Here is a 22898-nt window from a genome sequence, read left to right on the forward strand (position 1 = left end):
ACTCACATAGCGCACACTATCTTGAAAACATGCTACAAGATTGATTATTCAATGTGACATGCCTGTAAGATTATTACAAAAGGCTAACAGCATCAACATAAATATGGTCATTCCATACTTGGTGTAAACTAGACTAAAAAAAAAGAAAAACAACCCTGAAGTGTTATGTAACACTTTCTACTATTTTATTTATTTATTTTGGCAGCTTACCCTTTGTAATTTATTTTGGCCCTTCACACTATAATTGAAAGCAATTTATGAGGTTAGCAGTCTCAGATTTCATGTGACTATAATTAACACACAGTATAGCTGGGTACATATTTGTCCTTTAAAAACAATCATGTACACACTCTTCTCAACAACGTATAAATTAAGATGTGAAATCCTATTTTATCACCTCAGACTACAACAAATGCATGCATTTTTACCCAAGACAGACAGCATCATGGCAGGGTCAGCAAAAAAATGGGCAAATCCTTTTAGATTTACCGTCTCACACAGTCATAAGCTGCTTAACCTTACAGAAAATTTAGTCTACATAAAGGAATCAAACCACGGCAATGTCAAACACCCAGGACTTCCATGAGAGTTTAGAAAAAGAAAAAAAAAAAGTAAATTACACTAAGGAAACCCAACATTGAAAGCATGCATTGTGCCCTCTAAAGGAAGGGCTAGCTAACAGTGTATCTGTCCTTACCATGCACCCAAATAAGGCTGAATGAGGTTCCCAGCAAAATTAATGGAAAAGCATCATTAACTTCAGTAGTATCAAAGATAAAACAGCATCCCTCTGTGCTTTACTTCTAGGCAGAGTTAAGTTTAAAAACTACCATACAGTCATCGGAAGAGAAAGTCGAAAAACAGGTCCCTTGAGCTTAATTGCGTCCATTTTAGTATCTCTTGATCCTTTCAGCATTTCTGCAAATTAATCAGTAATCTTGTAATGCAATATGAAGTCCAATTGTATCCAGTGATCCCAGTCACTTCAGCTTTCTAGCTCTTAATTACATTAAAAATGAAGAGTGAAAAAGTATTATCTGTATTTGCTACACTGAATAAATATAAAAAATGCCACTTACTAGTTTAAAAACAATCCTGCCTGCAAGTCTCACAGAGTCTGGAGGAAAATTAGGCACGATGCTCTTAAGACACCTGCATTCCTGCTTGTGGTCCAGCCAAGCTTCTTTCTATTACGATTTTTTTAAAGAGAAAGAAAAAACTGCACGTTACTTAACATTTTATTTTTTTTACATATAAACATATATTTTATATATATGTAGTTATCAGCATTTATATATGCACACAAACAAACATGCTCAGCCTCATCACAGGCTGGACCCAGCAATCCAGAGCCACAATAGCATCACAGCCCTTGAGCCAGGCTGGGAGGAACAGCTGCAGAGCCAAAAGTCAGCTCCAAAGGACCAGGAAGGGACCTTCCTCTGGTACTGATGGCCACTGACTGGCAGCCTCCAACACAGGCAACCTCAGATGCCGACTGCCAAACAAACAGCAGCGCACACACACTTTACCAGCACAGCCTAAGACTGCAGCTATAATACGAGTGTTGTGAAAAGGGGTAGGCTGGGTTATCCACTCAAACTAACCCCACCATTCCATTCCCTCCTCTGATGTAATTAATTGTGTAACTGATACTAAGTACACTGGAGCTACAGCAGCGCAGGTTCATGACACCATTATGCTACTCCAGAATTTAACCTTACCTTTAAGACAACTTAAGAGAAATACAAACCAAAAAAACATACGGCCAAGTTCCCAGTCCAGTTCCTTGCCAATACAAACCCTAGTTCAGTCTGCTTCATGCTGCTGTCTGACAACATAGTTTGTACCATACTTTTTCAAGCATTTTATCTGATGCCTTTAGGAACACAAAGATAGAATGAAAACTGCATAGAAACCTAGAACAAATACCTTCATTTTTTGTCCCATGTTCTTGCTACACAAATAATTTTCTTTACATTTATGCAATGTGCTATAAATAGGATCATCAGCTTAGTTCAACTTGATATCACCATTCCAGCTAGCTGAAATTTGTATTAGAGGGGAAAAAAACAGGCTCTAATTCTCATTTCATTGTGGTAAAAAGAGATGGAGCTGTATACTTCACAAGACGGGACAGAACTAGAAGAGATGCAAAAATTTCCTCTAATTCTGCCAACATACACAGCACTCTAGGCAAGCATTCACTCAGCAATCGAGACCGCAGAGGCCTTCAGTGCCTATCCACTTCAACAAAATGCAGATGCTCTAAAGCAATGGTCAAGTTTTCCATGCTGCAGAAACTGTCCCCAAAGATCCCTGAGCTGATGAGGCATGAATGCCCATGGCTGGGAGGACTGGCGATGATATTTTCACAGTTCAGACCAGGAATGGTCACTGTAACCAAAACTTACCAAACCACAGATGGAACCAAAAATATTTTAGTTGCATGTAATACCTGAACCTGCAATTTTTGTTTCACAGGTCACTTTTATTAGAGTAGCAGACAATGACTAACATTTCCATAGCAGAGAAGAAACAGGATAACAAGGTGAGGGAAAGCTGCTATATACTGAAATCACAGAATGGTCAGGGTTGGAAGGGACCTCTGGAAATCATCTAGTCCAACCCTCTGCTAAGGTAGGTTCACCTAGAGCAGGTTTGAGATTTATTTAAATTTTTTCCCTTTACTGGTCCCTCCCAAATTATTGCGGAAGAGGAACAAGAATGAGTCTTCAGCCAAAGAAACATGTTGGAAGAAACAGTAAATTTCTGATCACTTTTTTTTTTTTGCCTTGTGTCTTTACAAGCTGAAAATTCTGTTTATAATTTACAGAAACTCCAAGCCCAACTCATTAACATAGTACATATTTACACATTTTATTTACATATTCACAGTATATATTTGAAGCCACCCAGCTGTTTCAAATACTTTTTAAAAGTAAATTGAAAAAAAAAAAAGGCACAACAAAAAATTGCTACAATGACAAGAACTCAATATAACCAAGGGCTTCTGAAAGTGGCATTTTCTTACAGATATGCAGTAAAGAAAAAAAAAAAAAAAAAAAAAAAAACAAAGCACAAACTCAGAAAAACAGCTTCTGTTAGGTAACTGCCACACAGAAAATGATAAAATGTTTAATATAAAGAAATTACATGTTCAGTAATAAAAAAAAAGGGAATGGAAGTGATATGTGCAAGTGCACATCACACCTGTAGACACTGGCGTAAGCTTACAAAGACTATCACAATTATTTCTTAAGCTGCTTTTAAATGGGGGAATTGCTCAGGTAACTAGGTTTCAGCACCAGCAGCATTTATTCCATTTCATTCAAGTTTTTTCTTTTGCCCTTTGGCTTACACGTAATAAATAAATTGGACTTTTTATTTCTTTCAGATACATGGGAGATTTGTGATTTCATTTCCTTTACCCATAACTCTAAAGGGGAAAAAATGACACCAAGAAGGCATTAATCCACATACAGTTATGTCACATGCTGTCTGACAGATAAAAGTTAAGTATCTAGTGCTGAATAGAATTATTCCTGTCTAGAAGAAACAAGGTCATGCTTGTAAATGTCCAGACAACATTCTGGGTAATATAATTATATTGGCATTTTTATCCTATTTAAACTAAAATTGTTCTTTGGGGTGAGCCTCTATCTGTCAGGTTTTTTCCCTACATAAATGTTGCACAGATTTTTAAGCATGCTAGAGGTGACAACAAAATGATTAATAGCTTACCCAACAAATAAAGCCCTAATGAGATGAAAATGCAGTACCACACAGCATCATATGCCACATTTCTTTGAGACATGCTCCCACATGAGAAGAACAGTTCAAACACACGCCTTCTGCAAAACAGCGCTTTGGCCGAAACCAACGCCAAAAAGGAATTAGCCTGACTCCCCTGCAGAAGGGGCGCTGGAACGGAGACTGGCATTCACTTCCTCCCAGCTGGCCAGGAAGAGGGGGGGGCAGCTCCAAATGCCATCAGTGTCTTGAAATTCAACAATATTTCTTCTCACTACCAATACAACACAGAACAATATGAAACCATGAAGATTTGTGACTCTGGAGAGACCGATTTTTAAAATCAGTCTCTAACAATACTTATTGGTGGGCTTATATTAGCCCTGCAGTTCTTTGGGGGAGGTTTTTTTTTAACTCTACACATCCTGGCTTTCAGTCAAGGTTCCTATACCCTATACCCAGCACGAGCAGTATACTACAGTATACATACTACAGCGCAGAGGTACGGCCACCTGGTACAACCTTTCTTGCTCCCTGCCACAGAAGGTCTTGAATGTTGCAACAGATTTATTTTTTCGCCTGTTAGAAAGGAACACTATGAAAAGGAGGCGAAGAAAGATGAGTCAACAGCCCAGGGCAGTGCCCAGCCCTCCTCTGGGCTTCACTACACTTAGTAATTCAGAAAGAGTATCCCTCCTTTTACCTCCTCCCAAATCATTCTCTCTCAGTCAAGTACAAATCCTCAGGTTTTATGCAAGTAAAAAGGTCAGCATCCCACATGATTTAGGAGATAGTGCAGCATATAGTGGTTTAGTGGTGGCAGATTGAGAGTCTGTCCCCCTCCCAGCTCCAAACCAGCACCACACAAGCATCAAAGCATTACTGGGTTTCACTGGACAGCCCAGGCCCAGGAGCATCTCCTGCTGGCTCAGGGCACTGGCAAAGGCCCCTCGCATCTACCTGCAAGGTCTTGTATATTTTTAGATAAACTGGTTTGCCAGTGTGCATCCATTCTTGCACAGACATATGTTATCCCTGTCTCCCAGTGCTCCCTAACCCTATGAAAGAACCTAAGCAGGTTCAAAAAAAAAAAAAAATGCATGCTTCCTGCAGATTAAGTTGCTAATAAAAAGCAGCTGAAGACTAGAGATTTTTTTTTAAAAAAGTGGGACTTTTTTCCATTGTAAGGTATTGATTTGTTAAAAATAATTTTTTTTTAATTAAGCCATTTTAATGATGTTTGATAATGACACATTCTGAATTCTACCTGAAATGATTCTCGTATTTGTCAGGGATTGTCATCTCTGTCACTGGTCCCCTGTCTATGGGATGCACCAAATTAATAAACATTGCCAGGGGAGATCACAGCACTAATTATGAGCAGCAGAAGTGGTTTGAAGGGGCACCCAACCAACAGTGCGAGAAGGCAGCTCCAGGAAATTCAGCATCAACAAGTGAGAAAGGGGATACAACAGAGACCTGTCAAAGAGTGGCAAAAGTCTATGAGGTTCAACTTGGGGGGGGGCGAGGGGGTTCGAGTTTACAAACAAAAGGTCTACATATGCTTGATCCTGAAATCAGAATTGAGTTGAAAAAGGTCAGTCCAAAGAATCTCTTGTGATAGCTTCCAGTACCACACTTCTAATATTTTTTGAATTGAAGTGGCAAAAGTGAAAGCAAAGTGCTTCAATTGGCCTGACAGAAAAAAAAAGGGGGGGGGGGGGGGGGGGGGGGATTTGAAATTTGGCACAACTCACTTGAAATTTTCAATATTGACATTATGGAGATTTCTACAAACTGGAAATACGAATTCCCATATAGTTTTGATCAGGACTCCTGGCTCTGCCTACATATCTCCTTAAAGGATAACAATTTTCACACTAAGTTCCAAAAAGGTAAATACCTTTCAGAAGACTATTTTGTCTTCTATAGGTTAGCCCAAAGACAGTTTTTCTCAACCATCTGACATTTTAAATCAAATGAAGATTTTTACAAGGTATTTGCAGCTTTTAAAATGGCTCATATTGGTACATCCTAACATGGAAATCCCCTGATGTGCTTACTTTGAAGTTTCCTTAACAAAGTCAACTATTACCCTAAACCTAGTTCAGCTACTCAGTTTTAATCTCTTTTTTTTAAGTCAGATTTTTACATGCATTCTGATTTCATTTAATGCATTCACCAGAAAACTGTCAGGTTTTAAGCATAAGCCAAGTATTTTCAGTTGTAAGATTAATTTAACACACACAAAAATAATCAAATCATTCTGCAACTAAGTATAAATTGTAAATCCAACTGCACAATTTGAATTCTGAAGTTATTTGTATTAAAAAACTAAAATAGTCCTGTTCTGCCAATATTCAATTTTTTAAATGTGCAAGCTGCAATTTCATTCAATAACCTGTTGTTTACTTTGTTCAGCAATTAGTTTAATTAGAAGCACACATATTAATGAATTGCACTAAATCTACAGCAGCTAAGTAGAGCACAAAGCCTTTGGCCTGGCCAAGGAGAGCTTTGCTAACAGCTGCTATGAAACCAGAGCTGCACAGTAGTTTAGCTAGCTTATCGGAAGTAGTATGAACGAGAGGACAGTCCTCAAAACCAAACGGATCTGGCTGGTCTCAGTTTTATCTGGATCACCTACCCTGAGTCATCAATCCCAATAAACTCACTGTTTTGACTAGAAAAAAAAAAATTTCATTTATTCTCACTTACTACCTAATAGCACAGGATATTATATAATATTAACTCAATACAAATATATTGATATTAACAGTTCAAGATATTATGTAACAGTAAATACACAGCATTTTAAGTGCAGACTACTTTTAGCAGCGTAACCTGTCTCACTGAAAACACCACCTACAACTGCGGACGGCTCCAAGCACAGGAACACTGGCGCTGGAAGCACAAAACGTTGATACCCAAGATGGCTTCAGGCTATCTACTGTGAATCTCTGAAACATGTTCACATGGTTGTTTTCCCCAAGAAGAAAGCCCCATTTCCTACCTTCATTGCCACTACACCTAAACTGGGACAGGGTATTAGGTCAGGGCCAGCACAGTCTCATTTCCCATTAGAGACTGACCAATAGAAGGTTTACCAATGACTCCCCTGGCAGATATTTGTTTTAAACTTACCTTGCAAATACTCTGGGGGTTTTATATTCTTCACAGTCATATTTTCCTTTATGATCTCCCATAATAAATCTACCTGTGGCATTATTATTGATGCTACAGTAAGCACCTAATGTACGTTTCACACATTTGCCATACAATGAATCAAAATGACATATCATCTTCCTTTCCTTCTCCATATGTTTTAATCCCAAAAAGGAGGGGGTTCTGGCATGTTGGGAATACTGTAGATTATACTAAGGCAGAATTGTTTATAGAAGCACATGATATGTGAAAAGATCATTTGAATATCAAGGACTTTAAAAGTTAAATTGATGTACATTTAATAGACTATCAGTAGTAGTCTGTTTTGACCATTAGTTAGCTTTCTTCATTTTTCTTTATTTAAGGAAAAAAAAAAAAAAAAGAAAAAAAAAGAAGAAAAAAAAAGCAACCAAAACCCAGAAATCACAATGCAAAGCTAAGAGGAATCATTTAAATATTTAAGGGATCTGTAAGACAACCCTCATGGTTCACATCTCAGCTGCCTGGTTCTCTGCTGTGTAAGACCTTACAGTCATTTACCCTTCTACATCCACTCAGTACCAAGTCCTGCCAACTTTGGTGCACATGCTTAAGTGACAACACAAGTCAAATATAAAAGCCTTTAAGACACTTTTAGGAACTGTTTCACAGGATAGGATCCCAGGATAATTCAGGTTGGAAGGTACCTATGGAGATCTCTAGCTGCAAAGCAGGGTCAGCTCTGCGGTCAGACCCAGCTCAGAATTTACCCAGTGGGGTCTGGAAACCCTCAAAGCACGCAAATGACCCAAACACCCTGGCCAGCCTGTTCCACCCCTTGGCTGTCCCTAGGGTGCAACCGCCTTTCCTTATACCCCACGGGAACCTCTGTTTTCAACTTAAGCCTGTTGTCCCTTGTCCCGCCATGTACAGGGGCAGGACAAGGCACACAAGAAGAGCCTGGCTCTATCTTCTCGAAAATCTCCTCAGAGATGCAGTTTTGCCCAAGGCCACCTCTTCTCTGCACATTCTTGACCCTTATCTCCTCTTAAAAAAACTGAAATATATACTTTGCCATGATAAAAATTACTCTTGAAATACAAATTGGTTTACTTCAAAATTGACTTGGAGCCTTGAGTTGACAGCCAGCAAAGCTGAAGAATTATTCCTCCTCCTCTAACAAAGCATAGCCAAACCCCACACATTTCAGCTTAGTTTTGTCTATTGCACTGATTATAATGTTATATTTGTAGCTAGAAAAATTCTCAAATAAAAAAGGACAGCATGTTTACACACTCTGTCCATAACTACAACTAAGAAATTGCAGTGTGGAGGTATGACAGTGTTCTACATGCATGGAGACCCCGTAAATGAAGAATTCAAATGGCTGTTTTCTCCAACCCTTTACAGCTGTTATTTTTCATCTTACCTGACAAGATTTACCACAGTATTTAGCAACTTTGCACTGAGAGCATCTGTGCAGATGTTCATTCCTGTTTAGGGGGGGAAAAAAAAATCAGTTATAAATACAAATAGAGCTTTGTTCTTATCCTTCTTACATAACAAGCAATTTTCAGATATTTCAAGGCAAGAAAAATATCTGAAAACCAAGAGTAGTCTAAAATGCACTGTTAGACAAGAACAAATTGTGACAATTATGTTCAAAACTGTATTCACAACCCTTTACTCATGTGACTCAGCACCTCTGGGGCCACTTTGGATCAACAGTAAAGAAATATCAAATGTGCTTCTTTTTTTTTTTTTTCCATACAGCTATAACCCTTCAGAGTTTGATTTTGTAGATAACATGATCAGAGCTGTGCAATACAGCTACCTAATCTATTTATTCTCTCTCTTAAGTGTTGTCTTAAGCAAGCGTCACTATCTGTCTTAAGCAAGACCCTGCTGTGAACCTGTAGTTGTGACATTATAATGGAGTCTGAAGTTGACATGTCAGCAGAAATTTCTGTTCTAAGAAAATACTTCTGAATGGTGTACAGCAACACCAAAATCCTTTTTTTTTTTTTTTTTTTTTTTGGGGGGGGGGAGGAAAGAATAAAAGTCCAGTGAAAGCTAGAATAACTACCAGAGCTATGCATCACAATTTAAAAAAATAAAAAGAAAAAAAAACACAAAAAACCACAAACACATCTCTCTAGTACCATTTCCTGTTGCTGTCTTACTTTACCATTATATGAGTTAAGAAAATATCACTGAAGCTATGTACATTTTTAGACACTAAGGAAATAGTAAATGAGCAAGCACACACAGAGCAAATCTTACACCTCAAGTATAAAAATTCAACTAAAGATATCTACTTTAGATGAGTAGAAACAAAATAGATTTCGAAGCTTCTCTCCCCTCCTTTTCCTGTAGAAAATAATGAAGATATTACATTATCCTAGTAACACTGGGAAGTTTCCACTTTGAAAACATGCAGAGTTACATGCTTTGCGGGCATTCATTAGGCTGGGAAAACAGTATATATTTGTTGTTGGTTTTAAAACTGAAGACAGGAGAGTTACATTACAGACAAAACAATTAGCTAGACCGTATGGGTGGCATAATCCTTATTACTTCCCCTCATGGCCATCGCTCTGACCTTAACCAAGCACAACACTTCACTAGGTGCCACTGTTAACCTTGTCAGCTGCACACAGCTTAGTTACACCCAAGAAACTATCACCACTAGCTACTCTTCAGAACCCCCTTCTCCATCCTTCTGCAAGGCAAGGAAGGAGGTATGTGCCAGTCACACCACTCTCCCCCTCAAAACGTAATTTTAGTTATATAATCTTTGTGTTGCTATAGTGCTTTACATTTAGCCACCTCAAATCTTATTATATAGATTAATACAGCCTTCCCATTTAATTGGGAAGTAACTATGGATCTAACACAGCCCATTTTGAACAGAAAGGGCAAGTTCAAATGATCAGATGGAGGACCTTTCACAGCAAGATTCCCAGTGCCTGCACATCAGTACTAGGTGCGTTCTTTACACTCACACTCCCAACTGGTATGTCTAAAACAAGGTGTAATTCTCTGCCTCTGCTGACACCAAAAGAAAACTTCCCCACTGCCATTGGTAATCTAGAGGCTGTATACCATATAGTCATATTCCCAGCTTAACTGCTTTACAACATGACCTTCTTTTACTTACACCACTCAGTTGTCACGAAATTTTCATTTCTGTGGGTGACTTTAAAAATGGTAGAATATTCTCCAAAAGCCACAACCTAAAAAAGACAGCACCAACGTGCCCACAAATTTCAATCTAGAACTTCTGGATGATGAATTTAGCCCACTGATTTCAGCCATGACACCAAAAGTATCAGGAGTAAGGGGCAGAACAGCAGAAATACCATGGAGCATCCTCTAGCACAAACCAACCTGTCATTTCCCTCAAGCTTCACAAGTCGAAAGGGTATTTTGCTAATGTATCAAAATATATCTGTGTTTGAATTATTAAAAATAACAGCTTATACACTATCTTAGGACTCATAAGTATTTGGAGAGTTCTGATAGCTGCATTGGTTAAATATTAAGAGGAGCATAACGTACAGATCATTACAATCAAGTAACAACATTTTCATTTCTACTGCATAAAAATCACTGTTTTGTCACACAATATATTGTAGGCATTCCTACTAACTACCAGGAGAAACAGGAACGTTTCAGATATAAAGCACATGTTTTGCTAGTGCATTCTTTACCTTCCTACCTGCAAAGCCAATGCTGGAGACTGAAAAAACTAGCAATGGTTGGATTCCTATAAACAGAATCTAAAATCTTGTACATGCATAGCAGGGTTTTGATTTCAAGTTGCAAAGCCTGAGGATGATTCAGAGTTCGAAACAAGTGTGAAATCTTCATTATGCCAGCTGGGGAGAGCTGCTTCATTCTTAAGGTTGAGCAATGACAACTTTAACCAGCCTACAACAGAGAAGCATGTATTTCTCATTCTAGATTAGAAGCTTCATGTCAGAGTAATTTTGGAAAGAAACACGTTCTGTAGAATAATTATTGTAGACAAAGAAAAAAGGAAAGAAAAAATAAAAAAGCAGAAATGCTGTTTGGACCTGCCTAATGATTTGGGTATCAGAAGCAGTCCAGGTATAAACACATGCCTGTAAACTACGCATATAAATTCTTTTCCACTGAGACAAGTTTTGACACATCTTTTCATACTAAGCAGCACATTGTATCAAGGACATAAAATGTTTTACAAGAAATCCATACCTTTTTTCTAGGTATTTCACAATTAATAATACAGATTAAAGTTTTTCTGAAGCTAGACATTTCAAATTACCAAAAGAAAACACTACAAGATCTTTAACTTGTTTAGCTATCACTTTTTTTACATTCAGAGTCTGCTAGTCAACCATTCACATCATCACAGGCAACATTACCATTAAAAATCTGCCTACTGACCTGCAACAAAAAAAAAAAAAACAAAGTCAAGTACCTAGAACTTTGGTTTGCTGTTTGGCTCCCCACACACACAGCTGCAGCCCTTGAGACTGTCTCTCCGCAGCCCATCCCTGTTGCTCTTTACAGGTCTGTCTTACATGACTGCACAGAATCACACAAAGGTCATGAAGGAGCTTTCAATCCTCTCCATTTCCAGATACCTCCTCTGTATTCAATATTCTATACCCATGCTGGCAGTCACTATCAAACTTCTCTTCATTGGTACATGGTATTATCTAAATGACTCAGTGTTCACCTAACTGCTGAATGACTGAGCAAAACTGTTTTGAAGACAGACTTTTTTTGTTCTAAATGTTATTCATCAAAACACAGTAATGAGTTAGGGCTTTGATAGCAGAGCATTTGCAGCTGTAGTCCCATACACATTAAAGTACCAAAAAGTCTCAGCACCAGCAAGTAAAACAAATTCCCATCAAAGTAATTATAACCCTCTGGAGTCAGAATTTAAATGAATGAACGCCTATAACTATCAGAGAAGTCTCTCCTACAGATTACACATTCTTCCATCAGAAGGCTAGATCCAGCAGCCTTAATATACTGCAAGCATACCTTGCCTTGGTATACCTCTGTATTTTTCCAAGAGATACCAGGATTTACGAGAATCATAGGTGTTAAGTCACCAACACATACTCATTCCTTCTTTTGTAAAACAACTAGTGGACCTGTCACCACAAAGCACCAAATTCTTTCAGCACCCACAGAAGTTTCAATACTTCACAGGATTATATCTTTTGTATCCTTTGTCCCTAAGGGTTAACAATGCTGCAGTAACAAAAATCTAAGGACCATCACTCAAAACTTGGACTTTTGCCAAACTGACACTACCAGTCAGATTATTTGAATAAGGTGACCCCCTGCTGGCACCTTATAATGAATGAACTATCCATTCATATTTTAAGGTTTCTTTGAATGAGCAGCAGATGTAGAATGTCTGTTACAGAGCTGAATAGTGAAACTACTGAGGAAACTGTTGTTTTTTCTTCCAATCCTTTCCTCTCTCTTGGATTAAACATAAATTGTTTAGATTTATAGTATCTGTAAATCTTGCTACATGACATTTTAAACATAGAACAGCATGCTCTAAAACACTTAATCTAAAGAATTCAAAAAGACTCATCTATATATACATATATACACACACAAGATTCATGTATTTTAGAACATTTTAAAAAGTAAGACAATTTGCCTAGTTTATTCCTATCCTTCTCAATATTTTATTAATGCTACAGGCTTTATTCAAACACTTTTAAAGTCACTGTCAAATACTCCCATGCATTTCTCATTACCTGTAAACATCAACTAGAGATAGTATCAGGTTACTCACAAGTTATCTACTGCATCTTGCCTAACGTGACTAATTTCATGGATGAGAAGAAAATGCACAGAATTTGATGTAATGCATTCAGTAATACTTCAATCTCTGAAAAAGATTCTGCTGCAATATAAAAGGAAAGATGCAGCAATTGAAAATAAATTATTGATTTCCCAATACAGCTTCAACAAGACCTTCCAGATTACCACAACCCCTTATAAAACACCAAGCAGAAGTGAGGATCTTAGCCTGTAATTAAAAAAAAAAAAAAATCCACAAGAATAAAATAAGCAGGGGTTGTCGGTTGTCCTCTAGTGTGGCATTACGGTGGCTTTAAGGATCTTTAACCTGAGGAATTTGGATATAACTAAATATTTTCATCATTATTGTCTACAAATACCATTCATAGTATAAGCTTTCCCAATGTGTACTGAGAAGACAAAAACTACACCTGAATATATAGGTGGGTGGAGGAAGTCCGATGGGATTGATATGGACAGGAAACAGAAGAAAACCTATGACAGGGAAAAAACTAGTAAGGCAGTTCAACTGGAAGTGGCGCACACACCCTCCCCAGCAAAGTAACTTTTTTCCTTTTGGCTTTTTTAAAATCCCTTTTGTGAAAGGTACAAGAAGACCAGAACACTGTAAGGAGGGGCTGATGATGAGTGGTGAGGCAGCCAGGCCTATGGGAAGCTGCTCCCAAAAATATGAGTGGCAGCACAGGAGGCAGCCTGAAAACACTTGGCTAAAATCCTAAGAACATGCCAAGTCTAAATCCCAATGTGAAGAGGCTGACGAGGGTTTGCCTGAACTGTCAGGTCCTATCAGTGCTACACCTGCACTCTCACAACATACAAAGCATATGCCCTTTTAATGTGTTTAATTAATGTTTAAAGTTAATGTTTAAAACACCACAAAATACTCGTTTGCCAGGAAAGGACCCAATACAATTAAAAAAAAAACCACAACAACACTCCAACAAAATACAATTAGACTACTTAATTTATAAAGAAAATGCATCTACACTTCTGTGCTGATAGCAGACATTTGATTTGCAGCCCTGCTCACGAGGTAATGGCCAGATAGAACAGAACATTTGATTACCAGACTGCGTTCAACACACTTTTCTATGCAGTTTATTCACACTTCTGATTCTGCCACAGCTTGCAGGGGAAAAGGGCAATCTCACATGAATCCCCTACTGCATTTTTGTTGTTGATACTGTTTTTCAGTTAATAATCAAGTCCTATAACACATGTAACAAAAGAGCGGCTCTTTCAGATGCATGTCATGTTGAACTAATTTCCTGAACAAATTCTTAGACCTTTGCAATTCAGTCGAACATGTCAAGTGCATAAAGTCTGCTTGGATTCTCTCAAGTGTGCATTTCAGACCTGTCACAAAGCGAAAGCAATCGATATCTACAATAAGCAAACATGTCATTCATCATTTTACTAATATGTTTCTGCCTTCCAATAATAAAAATAAAGATGCAAATATCAAACAGCTATTTTAGATTCAGTAGATTTGAGAGCAGAGGGAGTATCATAATGCAATTACAACTTATTTTCCTTATCTCTCTCCCAGCAGAAGTATCACGCAGTGTAGTGGCACAGTTGGTCCCCAGCTGTCACCCCACTGCTGCCCCATGTGGGCACCAGGCCCTGTGGGGCAGGGGTGGCATCTCCACTATACCAAAAGCCATAGCAGGGCTCTGAGGACAAGAACAAAGGGGGCCAGGTGGCAACAACCCCAAGGCATACAACTCTATAACACCCCAAATCCAAGCCCTTGGCAAGCAACAACCCTCCGAAGCCAGCACCACAGCAGGGGTTCCCAGCCCCTCCAGTGCCCGAGGTGCTGACCTAGGGCAGTCTGGCAGGCTCAGGGCTTCTCCCCTGTGAGGGCTCTGGACCTGCTCTGCAATAGCAGAGCAGCTGGTGGAGGAGAAGCCATCCTTCATGCACCCCATGGCCTCTGAAATAAGACCGCTGGGTTTTTCCTGTCCTAAGGTTATTCTGTGCACAGCTCTCAGGTCTGAGCGAACAAGAGTACGACTGGTAAAAAGCCTTTGAAACCTATGTTCCTAAAAGTCACGCAAAAATCTCCCATATTCTCCACTTGCGCACCTCACTGTGTTAAGTATATGAATTAATCTTTTTTAACCTAGCAGGAGTACTGGGGAGAAGTAGCTTTCTGAGAGGCAGCAAGAATGACGAATATTTAGAGTTGAAAAATACTAATTACGGCTAACCATCAATGATCAGTCACTTATTCAAGGAAGAACTAAGATCTTTTATATAAAGGAAAAACACACTTACTTCATTTCCATATATAATGATTAACCACTTCATACCAGAACATACTACAAAAGTGGTATTGCATTGTCCAGGAACAGGGGAACCAAAAAACCAAACCAAAAAACATGAACAGCAAAAGCACCTGGTCTGTGGCAAAAGTTTAGTTAAGGCATTTGCACTCCCAAGCACACCACCTACTATCACAAACAAAAACACAGGTTATTCAAGATGACTTCCCTTAACTTAAGTCTTGGCTTCTGAAGTCGAACATGCCACCCTGAACACCCACATTTGCTGCTGGTTTCTGTAACCTTTGTTACTCCCAGCCAGATATTTAACACCCTAATACCTTTCTGCATACATTCTACAGGTAAAAAAAATAGATTTCAAACAGATGAGGGGAGAGAGAGGATCCTTCTGCTTAGTGGGCATCAGTTCTATTCAGATCTTACACATTTTGGTTTTTTACATATGTATTAACTTTATTTGGTTTTAAAATATACATTGAATAGGTAATGAATACGCTGGGTCATATGACTCTAGCTGACAGGATGTTCCGGGTGGTATTTTTTGTCTAGTTTTGTGTGTTAGGTATTATTTCCCATAATACTTTTCTGCATCTTGATTTTTCTTCTGAAGAATTCCTGGTCTGAAAATTGTGAAAAACATTTTCTAAATAAGACCTTGTTACTGGTTACAGTCATTTCTTCATTCCAGTATCCTCTTTTCTGACAATTTCTGTTGGATTTGCAGCTTTTTCTTCTTTTGGGACTCAAAGGAGCACCAAAAATAATTAAAAGACATGCAAAGGGTAGATTTTCATTTACTATTTTATGTAGAAGGAATGATAGCGGCATTGCTAAATTCTGATATGAAAACGTTCATGTTTCAAAACTTCTTTGCACTATTTTGAAAAAAAGTTTGGATTTTTTTAAAAAATCCAACACTCACAGAATGGTGCGAGATTCTTTGCTGAAACTGAAAAGTGATCTAGAGCCACAAAAAGATGCTTCTTCAGTTAAACTGAAAAAAAAATCCACACTAATTTTCTGAAAATAGGTCCACTAGAAGCGCAGTATTTATTCTGATACAGCCAAAACCAGAACTGTACATCTCCCCATTAAGCTGGTAACTAATAAAAAGCTTCAGATGCAGTGCTTTTCAACAAAACTAGTGAAGGAACTTATAAGAAATATACATAAAAATGCCGTCCTCAAACAGGCAAGACAGCTAATCTCACACCTTTGAACTATATTTCTTCTTTCAGTCTTTACCTCTGATCCTAACCTATGCAAGGAAACACAAGAAAATCTCTCAACTGAAAAACAAGAAAAGACTTCAAAAGTAATTTCAGTAGTACAAGGCTCTAACTGAAAACATTCTTCAGGAGAAGCATTCAGCATCTCCCCAAATAGTACATTTTTGTTCTAGAAGACAGACTAGCTTTAGAATAAAATACCTTTTATGTTTATATATGTGTATATACGTACACACACATAGCACGTGTAATACATACATGCACACATCCACACTTGATCAACATGCACAATGAGTAAAACAAATGCCATCACAACAGAAATCAATAGTTGTGTGAAAATACTGTCATTATCCTCCCAGTGAAACTCACCGCTATACCTCACTGAGCGCGCTGAAGCAGAAACACACCAGAAGTTGGCTCTGAGACCACAAGGTAACTCCTACAAATTGTCTCCTACGCCTACCTGCCCTGCAAAGGTACTTTGACACAACTTCCCTTAAATCAAGGTTATCTCCAGTGTTTGCCTGCAGTGGGCACACCAATATGCCTCCAGCAATTTCAGGCTTAAACAGATTAATTTCAGGCACACAGCACATTCATTTCACCTTGGGTTTTTAATCAAAAAAGAAAGCCAAATAGTGAGGAAGACTAAGATTATATTTCATAATATGAAAAGGTCATATCTATAACTTAGAAACCTGTAAAAAAAGCTACAGGTGATACTTTTAAATGCTCATTTCTGGAACATATGGTTACAATCCAATGAAGCCAAGCATAAAAAAACATCCCATCTTTCACTTTTCCCTATAAAAAATGATAAATGCATTGTTCATTAGTCTGCTCTATGTCCAAGTACTTTTTTTGTTGACCCATAAGTCAGCATTGCACAAAAAGAAAGCTGTTAGTCCAAAATATCATACTGCTGTAAATATTTACATCCTGCCACTATTACCTCCTGGATCACACAGATCTATGATTTTCAGTGAAATATAAATCCTTCTGACCCCCTCAGAAAAGAAAAAAAGCTGATGAAGATATTGCTGCTTAGCTCTTTTCCCTTCTTGGCCATATTTACACTTTTTGGATACCTTTTTTTTTTTTTTTTTAGAGATCCTGCAATACTTATCTACTTGGTTTTGTGCTTCCAAATATGAAGAGCTACATCCAAAAGTCCCTTCATTCCCTATGGAATGCATTTGGAAAGTGCTGAACAAAAAAATAAAATATTACAGGCAACAAACTTGGATAGACATAGCAATGCAGCTGGGCTCAAAATAAATTGCAGTGCATTTTGTCTCCTAGATTTAGAACTGGGTAAGGAAGTACATCAAGTTAACCCCTCCTTTTCACCTGCTGAGCCCTTAAGTTCTGATCACACCCAAGTTAGGATACAAATGTGACTGGAACAGATAGTCAGTTCTGCTTGCTTCTAAGCTGAAGAACCCACAAAGCTAGAAAACAGGACTGAAATGCAGGGGGAAAATTGTATTTCTGTCAGATAGAGAGGGCTGATGACACAGAGAGAAACAGATTTGCACGTATACTGGCACAGAGCCCAGAAAAACTGCTTGTTTCCCCTTTGCTCAGGTGTAATCTGGTATTGTGAGGTCTTGTAAGATATCCCAAGCATTCTTCTCATGAACTGGATGCTCATAAAATCCCACTGAAGGCACCTGCATTAGAAGAATGTGAAAATATTCTTGACATCAGCAACCACTTCCCACCTCCAGCAAGCCCTCCAAAGCATGATGGCTTTCTGCTGTACTCGTTCCTCTTGGGATACCCCTTAAACACATCTAAGTTTTCCTCAGACAAAAGCACTTCTGACACAAAGCCTAATCTTCACATCTTAGAAATGCAGACTACTCCTGACAGCACCACTGTTTACTCTCCTAAACTGTTCTACACAATTATCAAGCATTGAGGAAACCTGAAGAAAAATAATTTTTAGTAGATCTACAAACACCTGTAATAAATTTACAAAGAGCTGTCTAACCAGTTCTCTCAGTCTAGCTGGATGGACAGCCTTTTAAATTACCATTAACACACACACCCCTTCCAACTTTTTTTTAAACATACATTTTTCTTCAAGTCTTCAATATTTCATCAGGTTTTTTCCTGTCATTTTGTTATCTCCAGCCTTGCAGGCATTTTAGTTTTCTTGCCACTGTTTGTATTTTTTCCCCTAATTTTCTCAGTGTTTCAACATCTTTTCTGTTTGGGAACCTCTTTCCCCTTTTCTAGATTACAAAGGCCTTGGTTGTTTGCTTGGAGAAGTCTCACTTTGTTCCCCATCAGCCCCAAAAGGTTTTTCTCTCCCAATAATTTCTGTTCAAGAACGAAACAAAACATGGCTTGGCAATACCTGAAAAGAGTGGACTTTTACTTATAAAGCACAATGCAAAATACCAATACTGAATGATGATTTTTCATTTTACATCCTTACAGCAGTTTTCATTGCACATCAGGGTGACCACATTCAAACAACTTGATCTGAGAACATTTTACGAAGTTTCCAAATGCCAAGTGATTCAATAAAACCTCTTCTGTCACATCTCTCACTTCTCTCTCCAACAGATTCTGGATGTCAATACAAAAGCGATGTCTTCCCATGTTTCCTTCCTTTACATGTCATCAGAAGGTGGATTTCATGAGTCCCATTCTAAAGCTTAATTTTGAAGATGTTCACCAATAAGAATGAAGGTATTTAATTCTAGCAGTGGGACAGCAATGCTACATAGAATGTATTCAGAAAATTCAGAATGCATATCTTTTTAAATATTTACTTTTGACTTATATAAGGCATTTAAAGCCAAATTGTTATTTTCATTACAGTTATTTCGCACCATTAGTGATGGAAAGCAAGATATTGAAGCAGGACTAAGTATATAATAGCTATAAGTTGAAGTTAAACCTTGAAACTTCTCTAATGTCTATATAAAACTTATAATGCCAGACTGACAAAAAGAAACCTTACTATAAAAAAAATGTAGTCACTAAACGTTTTACATCTGAAATCATAAAGTCCTAGAGCTTAAAGATTCATTGGAGCATCCATCTTTTTCTCAAAGGTCTTTGTAAGGTCCTTCCATGCTTCAGTTAACCTGTGTGCACAGAAACACCTGCACATGTCCCCAAAAAGCCTTGGAGTACGGGACTACAGGGACACACAGGCAGCGCACGGTGCTGCCCAGGAAAGCAGTAAGCACCCGGGCGTTTAACGGAGCAAAGGCCCACGCTGCTGCATGGCCAGCAGAACACCACCCAAAGGGCAGAAAGCACGGGAGGGTACACGAGCTAGTAAACACTCCCATAGCTACATGTACAGTGAAGACACAAGTTGGTTTCAGGGGCTCTGCTAAATATTCCACCGTAACAAACCCAGAAATACCACTGCTGAACTGTGTGGTGATATTTGGTCACCTCTTGCTTGCTTCTTGCCCCACTTCATTTGGTGTCAACACCTCTACAGAAACAGGACAAGGTCCCAAATCCATACTCTAAATCTAAGAGTCACAGCCATTGTGGCTGGCCAAGATGCTGCGACTACTGATCTAAGAAATCCTCTGCAGGACTTGAGCCTTTCTACTCCAAAATAAACAGCCAAGGAAAGGCATAAACCGGTTCCACATCACCAACTACTCTCTGTACTCTGGTGACATCCAATGGCTAAAAGTGTAATAAACGTTTCTTCAATTTCAAAGATTAGTCATCCAAGTTTCCCTTTAGTAGAGAAGCAGAAAAAGTCAAGAGAAATGCCTCTATAACTATAGGGACACCTATACTTTCAGAAAAAAAGGTAATTATAATTTAACAGCTGAGAGCACTAGTGTTAATTTGCCTCAGTCCACTTCCCACCCATTTACATATCAATTAGTAAGTAGGCCAAATCTATACACCCTTCACGGTTTCCAAATTGGTCCATTTTGAAAAGAAAGATATTAAAAAAGAAATTGGCCCAGTTCAGACATGTAAATAGAACCCAATGTCATCACTACCTTCAGAAAACCTTCCTGCTGAAAAATCAACAGTTTGACAAGGAAGGCATCTAACCCTGAGAGTAACACTGAAAATTTCACTAGCTAACTGACATGCTTAAGGACATACACATGCTTAGGCACATCTGTAAATGGCAGCCCTGTCTCATAAACTAGTTCTTAGTACTGCTACAGTTTAACTGTACTCAGTATCTTCATAAAAGGTACTTACTCCAACTAAGGAAGCACCTGAATAATTTAGTGTCTCCCAGAAACTACACCTTATTTTGGAGGGAGCTCAGATAATACTTGCAAATTTTTTTTTAATAAATTCTGTTGGAAATGTAAAAAAATTAGGTAAAATGTGGGTAGCTTTCAGAATTCGAGTAATTCTTGAACTAATTTTGTTCAAACTTAAATTTTTAATAAAAAAGCCCATGTATTTTTAAATGAAGCCTTCTCCATTTCTAGCTCAGATTTATCATGCAATATAATAATGATGTTGCATTACCATGAGAAATAACCAAATGCTTTTTAAAAATCTGAAGCTATCATTTTCATTAATGGAATCAATTTCTTAACTAAGCCACAGTAATTTCAACATACAACATGCATCCTCACACTTAGCTACTGGTTCTTATTTTTTTCTTACAACATTCCATAGGGAAAGTTGAAAGAAGGAGGATCTGCCAAGCCATATCTGTCATAAGATAAGAGATTGTCATCTACCTTCCTGCTGACTTGTCCAAATCACAATGCATCAGTGCACACGTTTCTATTTAAAAAATTGCCGCTGTTATTGAAGAAGCTTCAAAGAGGCACAGACACTGAAAAGAGGTTTGAATATGGAGAATCACAAATTGAAATGGACTGGCCATAGATTTTGCACAATTATCCAGTTAAAATTGTTTTTTATGTTCCAGAAAATGCTACTTTTACATCACTATAAGTCTTCAGTTAAAGCTCATTTTCTTTATGGACAAGAAACGTGGGCCTTTAATCATCATACCATAGCTTCAGCGATAGGTCATGAGTGAAATCACATTATTTGTTTCAGTTCAACAACCATGGAATGAGACTTTGCAGAGCACAGTACAAGAAAATGAGAAATATGTTATTCCTTATTTGCAAGGGAAGAAAGCAAAGGTTTATTGTGATAGGCAAACACTGGGAGAGCTAGAGTTTTTGTTAATGTATGTCAGTGCTGATATGCCTTATAGATATCAGTAGAAGTTAAATAATCAACAGCAATGCTCTGCTTTGCAGAATAAAAGAAATGCCAGCAAAACATGTTTGAAAAACATGAGCCTCTGGTAATTTCTAAAGGCAACCATGCCCCAAATCAATGAACTGAAAAAGCGTGTGGGAAGGAATGATCCATCACAATCACACTGTTTTGTAAAAACTTCTCTTTCATTAAGATTGCAAAATAAAAAGATTTTGTTCAAGTGTGTGCATATACATGTACATATTTTTATCCATATATACAACGTCTCTTGGTTTTCTCATTCCTATTCTGAATTTTTCATCTCATATTTGCTACTTTATGTCTCATGAAAACGTTACACTAATTCATTACCTTTTCTGAATATCCACCAACACCCCTGCAGTAACACAATGAAACTCAGAAGAGGTCCCTCACCAGCTCGGGCACCTGTCCCCTCTGACAGTTCTGCTGGCACACAGGCATCTGGCCGACACAGTACCAGAATGATCTGCAGAAACCCTACATTTAGTTTATTTTACTGCTCTCCAGCCAAACTTCACATCCAACTCAAAGACTGTCTCTATATGTGGAGGGAAGGACAAGTGTCCTTCTACTGTGGACTCTTTGCTCAAAAACGTTACAACATACCAAGAACTTAAAGAAGCTCATGTTAAGTCCCCACTATTGTTACACACCTGCAATAGGTGCTTCAGTTAAAGCTGATTTGAGTATTTCTTATGAAAGCATCCATCAACATGCACTAGTTGTAAATGAGAGGTGCAGAGAAAGTATTCCTCTGCAGGCCAGGTGGAAGAACAAGCACCTTGCAGACCGGGAGACAGACACCTGGCCTCTGTCATTCTGGTTGCTTAGGCTGTGCATGAAATACTTGCTGAAGTAGGTATTTTTTTAAGGTCTGAACAGAAATAACAAAGTTATATTGTCAGTATAAACAACAGGAGATGCAGGTTTACTTTTGGGTTTGACTATTTTTATTGTGTTTCATTTTAATCAAGAGATGGGCTCCTCTGCTTAAACTGAGATAATTCTCAAGTAGTAAGTGGAATGAAGCCTCTGATTAATTTCATATAGATCACTAAGACAGCTAAAAGAACCCAAACCACAACTACAATTTAAGCTGAATGTAAGAATTCAATATGAAAAGACTCCACATCTCCTTTTGGTGGACTGCTCCAAACCTGAATACATCACCTGACAGAGAGATCTGCTACTTCTCAGTGATTGCAGCTAAGGGAACAGCTCTCATCTACAAAAACTAGTTCTACTATTGAAATACTTGTCTGAGGAAAACAAACTCTTTTGCATTTTTAAGTGCTGCTTGTGGAAGTCACCTCTGTTAATACAAAATAAAAATTATAAAAACATTTCAACACAGGAAGGCCAAAAATGACAAAAAGGTGAATACCACCTTTAACCCACCACAATTTAGCTA

At 38.1% G+C, this 22898-nt stretch overlaps 1 protein-coding gene across 2 annotated transcripts in view; it reads right to left on the bottom strand.

Moving 5' to 3' along the window:
• Positions 1 to 22898, bottom strand: part of SMYD3 (SET and MYND domain containing 3) — a 418391-nt gene that overhangs the window by 360413 nt on the left and 35080 nt on the right. Inside the window, exons 2-3 of one of the 2 annotated variants that reach the window (XM_040599061.1) lie at positions 8327 to 8390; positions 1080 to 1187 (exon numbers count right to left, since the gene is read on the bottom strand). In XM_040599061.1, the coding sequence (XP_040454995.1) occupies positions 1080 to 1187; positions 8327 to 8390 (172 nt within the window). The remainder of the gene's footprint in view (positions 1 to 1079; positions 1188 to 8326; positions 8391 to 22898) is intronic. The other variant, XM_040599062.1, reaches the window with a different exon arrangement.

The sequence above is a fragment of the Falco naumanni genome, chromosome 6, assembly GCF_017639655.2.
Source record: "Falco naumanni isolate bFalNau1 chromosome 6, bFalNau1.pat, whole genome shotgun sequence".
Taxonomy (NCBI): Eukaryota; Metazoa; Chordata; class Aves; order Falconiformes; family Falconidae; genus Falco; species Falco naumanni.